This window comes from Coffea arabica, chromosome 2c, assembly GCF_036785885.1.
Source record: "Coffea arabica cultivar ET-39 chromosome 2c, Coffea Arabica ET-39 HiFi, whole genome shotgun sequence".
Lineage (NCBI taxonomy): Eukaryota > Viridiplantae > Streptophyta > Magnoliopsida > Gentianales > Rubiaceae > Coffea > Coffea arabica.
In genome coordinates, this window is record NC_092312.1 from 31707993 (window position 1) to 31725975 (window position 17983).

The 17983-nt window shown below is 33.6% G+C and overlaps 1 protein-coding gene and 1 long non-coding RNA gene across 2 annotated transcripts; one reads left to right on the forward strand and one right to left on the reverse strand.

The window, feature by feature from the left end:
* Positions 1-960: 960 nt before the first annotated feature.
* LOC113727204 (uncharacterized) lies at positions 961-4532 on the reverse strand. The gene is made up of 5 exons (XM_027251233.2): positions 4426-4532; positions 3303-3577; positions 2316-2556; positions 1219-1873; positions 961-1117 (listed from the first exon to the last, which is right to left on the reverse strand). Exons 3-4 carry the CDS (start codon positions 2545-2547, stop codon positions 1650-1652), a joined length of 456 nt encoding a protein of 151 aa, XP_027107034.1. The 5' UTR covers positions 2548-2556; positions 3303-3577; positions 4426-4532; the 3' UTR covers positions 961-1117; positions 1219-1649.
* Positions 4533-9072: 4540 nt separating this feature from the next.
* Positions 9073-16802, forward strand: LOC113727205 (uncharacterized). The gene is made up of 3 exons (XR_003457723.2): positions 9073-9230; positions 14741-14896; positions 16238-16802. It is a non-coding gene; the product is annotated as an uncharacterized lncRNA (long non-coding RNA).
* The last annotated feature ends 1181 nt before the right edge of the window (positions 16803-17983 follow it).

Sequence of the window (17983 nt, forward strand, 5' to 3'; positions counted from 1 at the left end):
ACCTATTTATAAAAATATTATTTGGTCAAAAAATCCAAATAACAACAGGAAATTAATTCTAATTCCTAGACTTGTAGAAAATAAGAAATAACTTCTAATTCTAAACAAAATAAGAAATTTTTTGGCTACTATTCCGAGTAACTAAAACCAATTAGAAAACTAGTTACTTTTGCACAAAACAAAAACCTATCTAAAAAGAAATTAAGCCAATTTTCTAACACAACCAACTTATGAATTGAACTTTAACAATAATGACATCGGAGAAGAATGAAAATAGATTAAGTAAATCTAGCAATATAAGCCAAACACCTTAAGAAATCTTAGCTGAGCCTTTCGTTATCTTCTGAACCTCCTGCAATTGCGACATCAACAGAACCGTAAGCCTAAATTATTTTTGAAGGGGTTTGGTGCAAGCCTCTCTTGCAGCTGCAATTTCAGTCAATCAGTGGGAATGCTCATTATTTTAGAACCATTGTGGTATTTTCTTTTTCCTTTTTTTTTTCACTTTTGGGGATTCCAACCTTTTGACTAGACTAACCTCTTAAAGCTGCGCAGAGTTTTTACCCCAAAAATACGTAGCAATGTAGAGTTTTACGCCAAAAATATGCAGCCATGTAGTACACGGGGATTAATAATGGGATCTGCCGATAATTATCAGATTACGAAATTAGTCGGACTACCCGTGAAGGATTTGTAGTGATTTTCATTTGATGATACATAAATGTTTATTTTGGCATCCAAATGTAACATAGTTAGTAATAAGCCAGGAATTAGAAATAGCTCGAAGTTTTATATCCAATGAAATTTACAAGTTTGTCTTCAAAGTGAGATAAAAAAAAATTGGGATGAAAAAAACTATAAGTTCTCATCAATTATGTGGATTAATTCTTACGGAATGATATGAAACCTTAAAGGCTATAAGATAATAATTGAAAAAAAAACTCAAAAGAAAACAAGAAAGCGAAAAGTTAAATCATCTATAAATTTAACATTGAATTGGGTGGTAAAATCAATTTAACATTCTCAGGTACCATGTTCCTCGGTGGGTAGTGCACTCATCTGATTAAGTGATAATCCTGTCCCTATCCGCCTCCCGTAGGTTCAGTTGGATCTCTCCCTGTAGTTAGATTAGGATATAAATACAAAAATGATGATTGACAAAAAAAATAAAAAAAAATAATAAAAAAAAATAAAAAATGCTGGGTTTATCAATTATACCCTCAACTCTCTCGTCTCTCTTCAATGGCGGCCAGTAGTCACATTCAAGGCGTGTACGACGTCGCATTGAAGCCTTAGATGCTGCGGTCACTTCTCAGGGAATACATCCCGGACGAAAAACACCCATCAGAAACCTTTCGGACCTCTCTCACGTTGTCTCTGCCATTAAAACTCATTGTCTCCTCTCGGAATGAGCCCCATCTTCCACCGACCAAAAGCTCATTGACGGATGGAATAGACTGATGCCCCAAATCACCACCTTCATGCTCATTTCTTTCGGAAGGAGAATCACCACGAGGAAGCTTTTCAAATGCTGGATGGGTAGAGGTCCCAGAGGATTCTTTATCACTGCTGGTATATTTTCCAAGGTCATTGACATCTGTTTCATCGCCATTTGCCAACCACCTTTCGTACAGATCATCATCCCCAGACTATGGCTGAGAAGGCTCCTTTCCTAGTGTGCTAAAATGAAATGAAGTGTTCTTTCTGTGATCTGCGAAGTGTACGTCTGGAAGGTTGAGACTAGCACTACCATAATGGTCAACTGCCGATTGAATATCTATAAATGGAAGGGCCCTAGGATGTATGAGAACTTCCAAGGTCAAAAGAGCATGACAGCAATATTCAGAAATTTTTGTTCCAGATTCTCGACTGCCTGCAGTCACCAGAACACATAAATCTATGAGCAAGAAGCTAAGAAAAGTAGACTTTTTCAATTCTGTTAACTTAAAAAAAAAAAGGAAAAAAGGTTCAAGTAGCTCTGCAGAAGAACCTCTTACAAGTACCGTTATTCCTTCCATATCTTACAGAACTGAAATAATGAAGACCTCTTACCATCAAATGAAATTACCACGACAAATTGCAGGGATATATCACTCATTTGACAAGCATTTTAACAAGTACTCCAATTATACCGCTCATGTTAGTTACACAAAGGACAAAATCAAGCAACCTCTATTTCAGGTTTACCAACTTGACCTGGTATCCCCTTATCTATCTTAATTATATAAAATTGTTCGTGCCTCCAATTCACACGTAAAACTTGGAGACAGCCCATGGAGATGCATGGGAAGAAGATGACATTGAACAGCACTTACCTCTACGAAAAAGTTCGAGACCCTGAGCAAGATGTGGAGGGCGAACACGACCAGGAGAAAGAAGGGATGCCAAAAGTGCGCGTAAAGCAGCAAGTTGGAAGTCTGCCCATACAGGAGTAGCTTCACCATAAACTACGGTACTATTGTTGTTAGCCCATCCCACTTTGCAAGCATTTGTTGCAACTGTTATAAGGAGACGATCAATATTTGATCGCCAACCATCTGATCTCATGGCACCAGCCTGTTGACAAAAAATAAAAATTTTCATTGTAAGCTCTGAAAGCATATACAGTTTATTGGAATCACAATTAGAGAAAAATAAGAGCTGCATTCATTTGAATACTGAAATACTGACAAGTACATCCAATAAAGTAGATGCCTACCATCTCAGAAAATCAGGCTAATTATCCCATTAAGTGACAATATGGAAACATAATTACACGTGCAAGGGGCAAATTCAGTGCATAGGCCTCCTAAATAAGGCCTGAAAATGCCTGAAGTCTGGGTCAACTTAGCACCAACTATAACATCACAGCCATAATGGATGATATTTAACACTAAAGCAAATTAGATGTGTATGACATAGCAACGGCAAGACTAACTAAGCATACTACTTTAAATAGATACCGGTAAGCATATAACTCCAGATAAGTACAGCTAGATAGACCGTTACACCATCTACATGAAGTTTTAGCACCAGGTGCTTAAATACTGGCTACATAAAAAGCAAAATTAACAGGATCTACCATAGTACAAGACCAAAAATGAAGCACCTCTCTAAGGCTTCCAAAGTGAATTCTTATTCCAAAATAACCACGGAGACAGTAGAAAGAAGCATACTTTTGAAAGAAGCAGAATGAAAGACCAACTTGAGATAGTTTGTGAGCACACCTTTTGCTAAGTCAATAGCTAAAGTAGTATTCTCATAAGCATATAAATGACGGTAACTCAATGCATTTAATTAGCTAAAGAAGGAACATGCCATACTTAAAAGAGCTTCTAATGCCTCTAATGCAGCAATCCTGACAGATATTGCAGTCATATTTTGGTATGTCTCCACTTCTAGACCACCTTTAGCAGATTGGTCTCCAACAGATTCAACTGAAGTTGGATGCTTCCTTTTTTCTGAAAAGATTGTTGCGGTGCTTCCTCCAAGGTCTTTGAGCGTTCAGCAGAGTACGAGCCACCACTGTCATGACCATGAGGATCCAGATCAAGCAATGCATTGTTTATAACTTCTTGGATCAGATACATTGCAATCCCTGTCAAGAACCACCACCATTAGGAGAAACAATTCCATGTGACAGATCTCTGAGTGCATCTGTATTTGTTTGCGAAAGAAGGAAAGAGATAGTAAAGGGTTATTGAATTGAACGAATTACAAGAAGATTTTTTTTATTAGTATCACCAGTACTACTCTAAAAAACATCACTTCAAATTTCATAAGCACCAAAACTATTGCCACTGAGTAAGATGCTAAAATCCCTCCAAAAAAAAGTAAGATGCTAAAAAAAAAAATCTGTTGTAGCATGCTACAAAGTCAAACCTATATCAAATATGGATTAAGAGAAAGGCAGGTAAGGGAAAAAAATTGTCACACAAAATTGGCATAGGATGCACAATGGGTGCACGATTTTTTTGTTAGTAAATTTGGCAAAAGATATATATGAAAACATATTCTAAATCACAAAAAGAAACAAACGAGGTTATATAACAAAAGAAAAAATGTATATACATGCATATACTAATGAAAAAAAAACTGCATAACTTGTTGGAACCACAAATTAAGATGTTCACAGCTTTCAGTTATGAACTTAATTTAACTCATCGGTTTACAGTCCAATTTTCTCTATTACTACAATCAACATGGGGTTAAACTTCTTATAAATTATAAGGGTTCTAAACTGATGTTTTGTGAAGTTGAGATGGGTTGTATTTTTGCTAATTTGAGACTCTCTGACTCAGTTCCATACCATTTTGACTCATACTTTCTCAGTTTACATACCTCTAACATAAATGCGTGTCCCATCTTGTTTTACAAGCATATGATCAAGTGTTACTAATGATTGAGGAGAAATGTAAACATAGAGTGTGCTCTAGAATATTTTACCATGGTGCTGGAAGCAAGGGCGGAGACTCGATTGACCCAGGCATCGACGGAGGACTTCCAGCCGTCAATGAGCTTCTGGTCGGTGGAAGATGGGGCCCATTCCGAGAGGAGACGATGAGCTTTAACGGCAGAGACGACGCAAGAGAGGTCCGAAGGTTTCTGAAGGGACGTTTTTCGTCTGGGATCTATTCCCTGAGAAGTGACCGTAGCAGCTAAGGCTTCAATGCGACGTTGTACATGCCCTGAAAGTGACTACTAGCTAGGGATGGCAACGGGGCGGGGTTGGGGCGGGGGACCCCTCCCCCGTCCCCCGCCCCGTTGCCTATTAGTTCCCCCCGTCCCCCGCCCCGTCCCCCGCCTCCTGCTCCCCCCGCCCTGCCCCGCTTCCCCCGCGGGTGCCCCCGCGGGGTTAATAAAATTTTATTATAATTAAATTTTAATAAATAATCAAGTACTAAAATATCAACACATCACCAAATTATTATTTATTGTAATTTTACAATTGAAACTCATAAAAATAATCAAACAAAAGTTATTTTAATACAATCCAATATGATGAAATAAATATAACTAAAATAGTCAAGTTTTCACTTTTAGTACAAATGCAATCACTAATTCATTATTGTGTTTGTGCTTTTTTTTTTAGAAAAAAGTGTTATTCTATTAAGTGTAATTAGAAATTTAGTATAAATATATTAGTAAATTTAATATAACTAATTAATAAATTCTATTAGTAGACATGTAGAATTATTCATATAATTGATTATATCAATTATATTACATAAACTAATATACATTATATAGTATATCTAACTAATAATATCATTATCATAAGTTTATAACTAATTAACTTATATGTTATATATAATTATATATATATTTTTTTTTTGTTTTGCGGGGGGCGGGGCGGGGGATGGGGCGGGGGAATACTCCCCCGCCCCCCGCCCCGTTTCTAAGCGGGGGGAAAAAATTCCCCCCCGCCCCCGCCCCACCCCCCGCCCCAACCCGCGCCCCGAGAGCCCCCCGCGGGCACCCGCCCCCATTGCCATCCCTACTACTAGCGGCCATTGAAGAGAGACTAGAGACTTGAGGGTACAACTGATAAACCCTGACTTTGAATCAACGAACGAACGTATAATTTAAGGGTTGCAATGGTCATTAGATGGTACTTTTTTTTTTTTGGTCACTGATCACTTTTTTTTATCTATATTCCAATCTATCTTAATTAGGGGTGTACAAAATCAAAAAATTCCGATTTATCGACCGAATTCGAATTGAATTCGGAATTTTGAATTCAGTAATTCGGAATATCCGATTTCAAATTGGTCGAATTCGTTAATGAGATTTTTCAAATCGGTAATGAGATTTTTCAAATATATATATATAACATATATATAATATATCATTTATATTATAATAATAATTTTTATATTCATGAATTCTGTGAAATCAAAATTCCTATTTCGATTTCAATTTCTTTTTCACACACATATATATAATATTTTATATATATATGTAACATAATATTTATATAATAATAATAATAATTTTTATATTAATGAATTCGATGAAATCTGAATTTTCCGAATTCCGAATTGAATTTGAAACGAATTCGAATTCGGGATTGGTGAATTCGAAATCGAAATTGGTCAAAAATTCTGACACCAAAATTTCAAAAAATTCCGATTTCAAAGTTTCAAATTACCGAATTCGATTTCAATTCACACCCTAATCTTAATATAACTATGGGAGAGGCCCAATTGGACCTACAGGGACCGATAAGAACAGAACCACCATCGAACCAAATGGATGCACTGCGTATCCGGGAACATGATATCTGAGAATGTTAAATTCATTTTACCATCCAATTCAATGTTAAATTCATAAATGATTTACCTTTTCACATTCTTATTTTCACAGTGGTCGATGATCAAATGAAAAAAGAAGAAATTATTGTTGCTTTTTCTCGATGCTGTCTCTTTCAACAATGCTGTCCACAGTGCAAAGTATAAAAATAGTCTCCATGGTCCATAGTCAAAAGATTCCCATTAATTTTCGCAAGACCCACATCAATAGACTTCCCTATAAAGCATGATTGATATTCTTTGTTTTGTTTGTCCACGAAAGTTTGCTACAAAAAAAAGCCATTTTGGATGCTAAAAGCAATTTTGAAATGTTTGGTAAATATTATTCCATAAAATTAGGGGTGAAATTTCTGATGTTAAAAGTATTTTTAGTAAAAGCTAAAATTTGATACTTTTATAATAGATTTTATGTTTTAAAAAATAAAATATTAAATTTAATTATTTTATCCTATATTATGAACTAAATATAAAGAGATAAATACATTTAAAAAATTTAAATTTACACATTATCTAGTATAATAAGTACTTATTGAATCATGTATCCAAACAATATACTTAAAAGTACTTGAATACTTAACAAGTGCTTTTATTAAAAGCTTTATTAGGTAAAATACTTCTCAATAATTTACAACAATCCTAAATGGACCCTCAAAGGATGCCATGGCACTTCTACTTCCATTATCTTCTTATAATCTGAAAATACTACATTCTAGTTTCATTGAGTAATTGACGTCTACGTTTTGTGAGTTTCTAGTTTCAAAGTACATTTTAGATTTTAAAAAGAAAACATTTCATTGTTGGACCACTAACTGTAATTATCTGCACCCATAAAACTAGTTAACTTTTTGCCCACCTCAATTGCCTTTTTCACTGACTAGCAATATTGAAAGAAAATCAATATGGGTTTGTGTAAAGCATAAACTATTGAAATTTTTTTATAAACTAAGAGCCCACCTGGATTGCTAAAATGGAAATGCACACCGGAGGTTGGAAAAACAGAAGAGTATTTGTTAACATCCACTATGGGGAAAAATAAAGGTTCAAGGCGAGAAGTTGGCTGAATGTTCTAATAGGGCAAAATACTCTTTACCTCCCCATGATATATAGTATTTTCTCACGTAATCCCCTTATGATTTTAAAAGTTATACATAATCCCCTCATGAATATTGGACTTGACATTAGGAGATGGGAAGGATGCGGAGAGAGGTGGAAAATGTAAAAAAAAAAAAATTATCCTATTTGATAGAAATGATATATAATATCTTCATAATTTGGACTAAAGTGTCGAATTGATAGAAATGATCCTCTGTAACGGAACCCGTGAAAATATCAAAATTATTCTTATTTAAAAATCAAAATGGTTGGAATGACCAACTAAATGGTCAAAAATACTCCTATGTAAAGTTGAAAATTATTTATTAATCACAGGGAGTTATATATATTTTTTGAAAATTATAAGGGAGTTATATGGTAAAATACTAAACTATAAGGGAGTTATATGGTAAAATATAAAACCGTACGGAGTTAGAGTGTCATGTATATTATGTTGATATATTTCGGTCACTTCAGCCATTTTAGTTTTTAAACAATGGTAATTTCGATATTTCTATGGGTTTCGTTACAAATGATCATTTCCGTTATTTTGACACTTTAATCTAAATTATGAGGGATTACATATAACTTTTGAAACTATAAGAGATTATGTGAAAAATTGCTAGACCACAGGGGATAAAGTGTATTTTACCCATTGAATATTGGACTTGACACTAGGAGATGGAAAGCGTGCGGAGAGTGGTGGAAAAGGTAAAATTTTTTTTTTCCTAAAAAAAATCTCATAGAAAAATACCATAAAATAGCCTATTTATAACCCTCTGAACTTAAGTGAATGAGAAGCCACTCAAACACGGGATTACTTAATATAACACCAATTGCTAAATTTAAATTAACGAAAGTCCTAAAAACTTGTTTTATTTTGTCAGCAACTTACAGCTGCCAGTTTCAATAGGAGTAATTATTGTGAGGCTTTGTGCTGATACAAAGTCTTGGTTAATGGTTCATTGACTTGACACTACCCGGACGTGGGTTTTATTTTGATCTTCTTTTCTTTCTAGGCAGTTTCCGGGACGCTGGACGGGTCAAGGTCATCCTCGTTGCGACCGCATTCGCCCTCTCGTTTCTCGTAAGGTTATTGCCTTCAAAATTCCTCTGTTCACTTTTGTCCTTTGAACTGGCTTTCAAATCGTGTAAATTGCATATTAATTCTTCAAATTATTCTTGGAAACCCCCTGTGGCTTTTCTTTTTTTAAGAAAAAAGAATGAAAAGCATTGCTTAATTAATTGGTCAGTAATTCAGTAAGTTTCGCTACATCTCCATGCTTTAGTAAACTTCTCAAATTAATATATAGCAAAGTAATATGTTTCCCCTCTATACAAAACTTGAAGCTAAAGACAGTAGGCTAGGAAATAAAACCAATTCTAATTCTATTTTAAGCTCGTATAGCCATATTAAATGTTACTATTTCAATATTACGAAGATCGGAAAGGAACATATTTATGGGATTTGGACTGTAGTTAATTGCTATGCAGTCATTAATTTAGAATTATTTGAACGCATTTCCCTTGCTAAAGCGGGTAGAAACTTCCACTTTCTTTCTTGCACCAAATATGATAATAATTGCTATAGGTCCCATACTCTTTTGGATTATTCACATCAAAGGACAATTTCTAGTCGCTGGTCCTTCTCATCATTTCATTTTTTATGACTTGGTAACACCTTCTTATTTCCAAACCTTTTCTCCAACTTCACTCGTCACCGTTTCTCATTTCACCAATTCACCCTCTGGACTGAGAGGAGAGATACAGAGCTCAACAATTCACCAAAGAGGCAGAAGATATAGAGAGCCCGAAACCATTTGAAGCAAACCTGTTTTGTCTGCTACCGTAAGTTTCATTTCGCTTCGACTTCACTGCATTTTTAATTTTCAATTTTTGCAACTGCTTGGCATTTTGTTAAATTCGTGTCATATGGTCTTAGCAAAATTAATTATTGTTCTTTATTATTACTAATATTCTTTTATAAACTCTACAATTAGTTTCCAGTTTGCTTTCAAGTTTGCAAGTGAAGGTTTGAGGTTGAGAATGAGGAGATATAAACAATTTTAGTTGGAAGATTGGCAATTAAAATATTTTGCCAACTTATTTTAGTTGATTGTCTATTAATTTTTCAATTTTTAGAAAAAAAGGAAATTTTCGTTTCGTTTTCCTTTTCAAAATTCATCTTCTTATTAGTTAATTTTCATGAAAAGGAAAAAGAAAAGCAAAGGATTTCATTTTGAAAATCAACAAATCAAACAGAAAAAAAAAAGAAAAGAAATATTGTAGAGATCATTCCTTGCTAGTTTCGTTCATAACCAAACAAGATGAGGGATTTAACATTTCCAAAGCAATTTACTTTTCTTTTCTTTGATTTCCTTTTCCTTGCTAAATTCGGAGAACAAATTGGGCCTTATTGCTAGGAATCTTCCCCCCCCCCCCCCCCCGGTCTTAAGGTCATGCTATGGTTATGTTAACGCGCTCATTAGTATAAATCCTGAATCAACTGGAGTTGAAATTGATGAAAACGTGTTTGATTTTGAAACTCTTGATCCCATGCCCATAAGATTTTCAGAAAGAGGATTAGTTTGAGTTTATATGAAGATTGATTTGATATCTAAAAATATAAAGGCCTTCCATTTCTAGATCACTGGTCAAATTATAAACTTCAAAACATGTGATGCCATATTCCAAAATCAACTTTTTTTTAAAATATATATAATCAATCTAAGATAGTCATGAGATGGTGTCCTCTATTTTCAATGGTACCTTAAAACTTCAATATTTTGGATGCACCGTGGAAGAATTCTTTCGACAATTTATCTTACAAGGCTACAATTCTCTCAAGGCAAACCAAAGTTTGGTGTTTTGAATACCACCATGAAGCAAAATAAATAAAAGTTCAGAAATTACTTTTTTTCTTATGCACTTTTTCTGCTATACTAGTAGAATTGGGTTGAGTATGTTAGACAAATACATGATGGTTGTGATCTTCTTGTTTTAGTTGCTGTATTATTTTTTTTTTGGGTATCAATTTCTATGTTTTATCATACAGTTAAATGGGATAATTGTTGAGGTATAGGATACGAATTTAGCTGAAGCCCTGAGATTGAACCATAGAACCTATTTCCTATTTCTGCTTTAATAAAAATTACAATAGAACTAAACAAAAATAATAGTAATGGTAACCGATTATTTCTGAAGAAAGAAAGCTAAAGTTTCCTATAGTTTTTTGCAATCCTATTATACTTCAAATGACTGAAGCAAGGAGAGCGGATCATCCCCAAGTCTAAAAATTTATGTTATTTGTCCCCGAAATTCTAAAAGATTTTCATGGGAATAGGGGATGACTTTAAAAATCTTTCTAATGTCAAGTCGAATGGACGGTAACTGATCAAGTGGACGTGAAATGGAGGGTTAAAAAAATCTTTAAAAACAAAAAGTAAAACTTGGCCTACAAAAAATTTAGAAACTTTCACATTGACCCAAATTATAGGTCCTGACTGGGCAAGACTTCCTGATCAGGTACAATGAAACTCCCCGTAGTCAAAAGCAGAATTTTTAGTCTTTGGCTGCTTTCACACGAATGCTCATGCAAATGGAGAGGCTCACAAAGCCAAAGGTTTATGAGACTTTCACATTCTTTTCAACATTTTAAACACTTTCTGAAACTTTTTAAATCAAACGTGTGTAATTTGATAAAATACTTATCAAACATGTGTAATTTGATAAAAAAAAAAAATACACAATAAAAGCGTGCAAGGAGCTTTTCGGAATGCACATCCGGTCGTGAAACCAGAATAACATGTTTTACAATGTTTATTATTTTACTTTCGCCCCAAAATTTTGCAAATTTCTTTCCCTCACAGTCACTTTTGAGTAATCGCCTCACAGGACAATTTCTTGTCACTTGTCAGTCTAATTTGATGTAAAACTAATCAGTAGAATTATGGGCGGGCTTTGTGTAAAACAAGAATTTCTTGCAAAATAGAATCTAAAGAAAGAATTAAAGGAGAAAATATACTCTTTGTTTGCTTGCTAACTAATTCCAACTTAAATTTAAGCTGTAATTTCATACGCTGTCTGTGTAAATAGATAAATCTATATTTAAAAGATTAAAAAAATCGCTTCGGCATAAGCATGATTGATCTTCACTTGCATTCCTCAAGTAATTGAGGGAAGCTTATCATAATAATATAATAGATGTGAGCGTTTTGAATTACAGTTACTGTCATGTAAAATTCAATTTCTACTTTCATAGTGCTGTAGATTAATCACATCAAAGGACAACTTATTTCTCCCTGGTCAATTCATATGTCCGCACCATCGAAAGGGTGCAGTGCAGTGATTAGCCACACATTTGCTTCCTGGTCCATTCATTGCTCAGTTTCCATCATCTTCTTTCGGACTGCATTCTAATTTCTGTATATTGTGTGGGACAACAACGAACTTTGAGCACAGAGTCCACACCAAAAGGAGTCGGTAGTGAAGCTTCATCCAGTACTGGACTGGACTGGACTGACTACTAAGTACTGAGCCCGATACCATTTGACCATAAGCTTCATTTTTCTTGAATTTCTTTTTCATTATCAAAATTTGCAAATTCTATTGAATTCCGTTAAAATTCGTCAAATAGGGCAATTACAATCACTATTTTTAGCAAAAGATGGAAATTTATTACGATCATTGATAAAGTTTTACAAGAGGAAAGCCTCAAGTAAATCAATAACTAATATTGAACTAAGGGTAAAAAAGGCATTTGTGGTTAAACGAGCATACAGGAAAGTCTCAGTAGTTTTGAAACATATAATCTGATATCTCATGGTTTGAACTAAACTGAAAAGGTAATGGAAATCGTCAAAATTAACGTGTTTAAGGCACACGCGCTTGTTTTGCAACTGATAGTACCTGAAAACAGTTTTTTATAATCAATTTTCAATCGATATACCTATTCTGTCTCTTATAAAAAGCATCCTATGGTTAACCCAACCTATAGAAAAAAAAATTCTCTGTAATTTCAAAACATACAAGTTGGATTTGATCCGAAACTTTCAGAAAATATATTGAAAAAGGAGTAAAGTTTCTTGAGAGAAATCAACTACCAATCTTATGCACACTACTTTTGAGGTATGGTAAAAGTTTTAAATTTGGATTTTTGCTATTATAATATTATGTTAGAGGGCCTTTTTTAAAATTTTAAAGTAAGAATTTCAATACTTTTTCTCTGTATAAAGTGAAGAAAAATTTTGCAAATAGTTGCTTATATCTGTCTCAAGCTCTCGGGTAGACAATAAAACTAGACCCTACGATACCAGTACAAGATTTGTGAGTGTTCACAAAAAGCGAAAGTAAAAATTGTTGAGGTCATAAAGGCCATCAAAAGGACTATTATACTTTTATGTGTGCAATGAATGATTGTGGTTTTTTTTTTTTTTTTTGTTATCATCGTGTTACTCCATATACAAATATTAACCAAATCAGAACAACTATTTTATGTGTGAAAGGGATGAATATTTTTTTTTTTTAAACTACTGGAGGCTTTCTTGTAAGTTGTTTAACCAAAAGAGGTGTTTCTGCATTTTGTCCTTATATATATTAGGATATTTTTGTCATTTGGTCTACTCACGTCAATTAATGATTTTCATCGTCTTTTCAATTTAGTTTGAACAATAAGATGTCAAATTATATATTTTGAAACTATTGACAGTTTTCCTATAAATTTGCTTGACCATAAGTGGCTCTTTTTTTTTTTTTTTTTAGCAAACTTTAGATAAATTGGAGTTGAAATTGATGTAACGCAAATCTGTATCCGCTTTCAACTTTAGTTTTCAAACTCTTGGTTCTTGGAATATATTGAATTTCGATTCACGTGAGAAACTTGTTTTGCTCAGGTGATATGTTGACTGTTTTTGGACTTATACATGATTGCAAAAAGTTAAAACTAATAATTATGATAATCACAAAAAGGGGGGAAAAATTGCTATTATATTTTTCACCAATTCTCTTCTGTCTTCTATTTTTTCACAAGTTTTGTGCTGACCATTCTGATTTTTTAAACGTTTCAATTGGTCTTTAGTCCATTTAATAAGGTTTTATACTAAGTTTAAAATTCATAAAAAATCTATAACAATAAAGAAAATATAAAAATATACTAAAAGAATATGTGAAAGGAAAAAAAATTCCCTAATTGTTTTGTTTTCCTTTTTTTTTTTTTGTCTGAAAGTTCATTTGATTTTAACAGAGACTCAAATGCTACCCCCATGCATACGTATTAATTGGACCAAAAAAAAATCGTCACGAGGCCTGGGGTTGGCTGCGCACCCCCCCCCCCTAACCCTCCCTCCGTCCCCCCCTCCTCTCAACAAGAATTATAGAAAAATGGTATTGCCTCCCCTTCACTTCAACTTTTTGCCTTAGGAAAAATATTAAATTGTCTAAATATTTTTAGAATGTTCCTAAATTAGTTGATCTACAAAATTTAATTTTCTAGTAAATGCTTTATATTACATATTATTTTCTTCGAATTTTGTTTATTGTCTCCAAATATATCCCATTATTAAGCATGTATTATAATTAACTTTTGTAACTAATTGGCTATTTCATTTAGTACTTTAAAGTAAAACTCTGGGATATGTTCATATTGATAGATTTTTTTCCTTATGTAGGGTGGTATGAAAACGAATATAAAAACATGAGCTGCAATATAAATTTGGCATGGTAAGACATTTTTTAATTCAATACTGGTTATACAAGTTGAATCTGAATTTATTGGTGTTCTTACAATTATCTTCATAACGAAGAACTTATTGTTAGACAACTTTGGATTAGAATATTTTGTATTAAATTACAAGTAGATATCAAGTTCGAATCATTAAACCAAAGAAATGGAAAAGAAAATTAATTTATAAGTCCAATACTATTCTGGATTTTTAGAATTTTTTACAATTTGATTTCTTGCTTTTCTTTCTTTTTTTGGCATTAAATGGACTGATAATTGGAGCAAAGTCACGAAGCAAAGGTTGAGTACAATCATTGAGAATTTCTAAATGGGTGAATCAGCGTCTACTTCTTTCGTTCCTGCATTTCACTTTCTTAAGCGGTTAGGAACTTCGACTTTCTTTCTTACACCCAATAAAGAAAGAACACACACACACACACACACATATATATATATAAATTTTCCATACTATTCTGGATTTCTCACATCAAAGGACAATTTCTTGTGGCTGGTCCTTCTATTTATTACTCACGTAATTGCTCCATCATCTTCTCATCATTTCAGACAACATTCCAATTTCATATTGTTTTCTAATGACTTGTAAACATCTTCTTATTTCTTGGCCTTTCTTTGATCACAGACTCTATTCCAAACCTTTTCTCCAACTTCGCTCGTCACCATTCTTCATTACCACCAATTCAACAAAGGAGCAGAAGAGATAGAGAAGCTTTCATCAACTTCTGGTCTGACTTGTGTGCCCGAAATCATTCGAAGCAAACTTGTTTAGTCTGCTACCGTAAGTTTCATTTTGCTTCGACTTCACTGCATTTTTAAATTTCAATTTTTGCAATTGCATGGCATTTTGTTATGACAAAATAGACATACTTTTATAATTAAAGTTAATATTTGATATTTTAAGATATCATATATTTAAATGGATGAAAATTATTTTGAATATAATATATTAAGATAATTTTGTTCAGAAAAATTTTGGGCCCCCTCCCAAGGAAAATATCCTGACTCCATTCTATACTCTATAGAATGGACATTCTCAATTATGAAAATAATCGAAACAAAGCTCCAAAACAGGATAAAAAGATAACTTCTTGAATGATTGCATAACAACGTACATAAAGAAAAGAAGTTGTCAAAAATTTAGCATTGATTTAATTGTACATCAATTTAGTTCTATGAAAGAACGTAAAACTCAATTTACTTTTAATAAAAGAGGATGAAATTTCAAAGTATGTTAACATAACTTTTATCTTTTTTTAATTGAAAATAGTTATATTTATATTGCATAGTTATATTTTTCTTTTTGCACAAGTGACATATTGGAGCATCTTCTCAAAATGTGCAACTTAGATGGTTTGTGATGTTATAAGATATTTAATCAAAGGTTATATCTTGTCTTAATTTTAGTTATGACTATGTTGCATATTTATGAAATAGACGTACCTTTATAATTAAAGTTAATACTTGATATTTTAAGATGTCATATATTTAAATAAATAAAAATTATTTTGAACATAACATATTAAGGTAATTTTGTTTGAAAAAATTTTGGGCCCCCGAGAAAAAAATCCTGGCTTGGTCATTGGTCTTTGCAAAATATTATTGCTCTTTATTATTACTGTTATTATTATTAATATTCTTTTATAGACTTTACAATTAGTTTCCAGTTTCCATTCAAGTTTGCAAGTGAAGGTTTGAGGTTGAGAATGAGGTGATCTAAACAATTTTAGTTCAAAATTTTGCGTCAAAATTAAAATATTTTGCCAACTTATTTAATATTTTAATAGACAAATTACACTTTATCCCTCTGTGGTTTAGTATTTTTTACATAACCCCCTTATAGTTTTAAAACTATACATAACCTTTTCATGGTTTGAATTAAAGTGTCAAAATGACAAAATTATCACTCGTAATGGAACCGTTAAGAATGTTAAAATTACCCTTATCAATATATGACGCACTAATCCTGTATGATTTTATATTTTACCATGTATCTCTCTTATGGTTAATTGATAGGTTGCAATTTTATCATTTATTTTATTATTAATTTTCCCTATTACTTGACCTGATGTGAATTAATTGTTAGATTCTACTCACTTTTCGTAATTTATATTTATTTCAGGGAGTAGAACAAAAATATCACAATCAGGGCCAATTTGACAATTATCAAGAAAGAGTTCAAGTAGCAGGCATCTAGGGACATTTTTGGAATATCAGATCACAACCCTTCTTGGTAATTGGCCCGAAGACAGCATTAAAAGGAGGAGGCCGAAGTCTTCTTTTCTCTCTCGGCTGGGCGGCGGACGCCGCACAGTAGGCATTAGAATAGGAGCAATAGCTTAGCTTTTGATTTTTCATCTCTTAGTTTAGCCTAGTTTCTTTGACTTTTCCATCTTTTCGTCATCTAGTAGGAACTTTTCCTCCTTAGCTTTTGATAGTGGAGTTCTCCTGTGCATGTCAGGAGCCTTACGAGGAATTGCATCATTGTTTGTAGTTGCTGGTTTCTTCTTATTCACTCGCATAAATTGATTTCTCACGAACGAGGCCGATGGCCGCTAGTGTCGCTCCAATTTCTCGCGGATTTTGTTCATCAAATATGAGCTAAATTTCTTCACTCTAGTCAAGGGACAACGGATGCTTTGGGTCATCTAAAATTGTGAGATCGATTTAATTTTATCTTTTTCTCTTATTTATTGGTATTTGCATATTCCCTGGTTGTAGTGCTTATGGTTGTTTAATTAATTGATTGTCTTGGATCCGGATAATTAGTTAATTTAATAATCTATTGTCAATTGGGACGTTAAATCCGTAATTGTTTAATTGTCTCAAAATAGTGATAACTGGCATGATTGGATTCGTGTCAGGGGGATACGCGGGCTAATCTAAAATAACCCTGGTAGTGTGTTATTTGGTTAGAATAGGGCTCCTCTAATATGTAAGGCAATTGGGGAATTAAATTCTACGGGCGTACCTAGAATTATTTCTCAATTAGGGCAGTGATTAACGGGCGTACCTTGATCACCGACACAGTAAGGAGGGGTTGACTGTCGTCGCTTGTTTGGCAGTTATAACCTATTTATTAGTAAATAATTGGAATTGCCTTTGCTTATCGATGATCAATTAGGTGAACCATTGCTGAAGTTATTCTTTGGCTAGATCCTTAATTATCACTCATTAGATTTTAGTAATTTGTTATTTAATTTTTAGTAGTTTCTTAGATTTTAGTTGAATTTCTTTGATTGTCACCTTCTGCACAAAAACACCCCCCTTTGTCACTGTGAATTTGGAAAGGAACAATTACTCCCAGTCCCTGTGGATTCGACCCTGCTTACTGCTATCTACAGAAATTACTTTTAGTTTGAGCAGGTATTTATTATTGCACAGGCTTCGACACCCTGTCAACTTTTGGCGCCGGTGCCGGGGACTGGCGCTAGTTATTTGTTTCTTTTTAAGTTCATCTTGTTTTCATTTTTTTTATAGTTTATGGCTGCTAGCATTCCATATTTTGATGATAGACCGGACTTTGTTCCTGAATGGGGTTATGAGACTCATGTTTTTCCTAATGATCAATGGGCTGTTGCAAATTGTGGAACTTATTTTGACTCAGGTTATTCAACTGACAAATGCCCCGCATTTCAAGACAATCTAAGTGCTCCAATTGATACTTTCGGAGATTTTCCACCCCAATATCAAATGCAGTATGACCCTTATTCAAACGGGTATGATCAAGGATGGTGGGATAATTCCAGTTTTGATTATGCGACCGGGCCAATGGACTTTCAACAGCAAGAGTCTCAACAACCATCGTCCCTGTCAGGGTACCAGCAGCAATACCAACCCCGACCACCTCCGCCCCCTCAATCTGGTT

What these genes read in the sequence shown, in the direction of transcription:
- LOC113727204 (XM_027251233.2), bottom strand. Translation starts at nt 2,547, where the DNA reads ATGAGATCAGATGGTTGGCGATCAAATATTGATCGTCTCCTTATAACA. An exon ending in TCTCGAACTTTTTCGTAGAG is followed by an intron (nt 1,874 to 2,315) that starts GTAAGTGCTGTT and finishes TGGTGACTGCAG; the next exon opens with GCAGTCGAGAATCTGGAACA.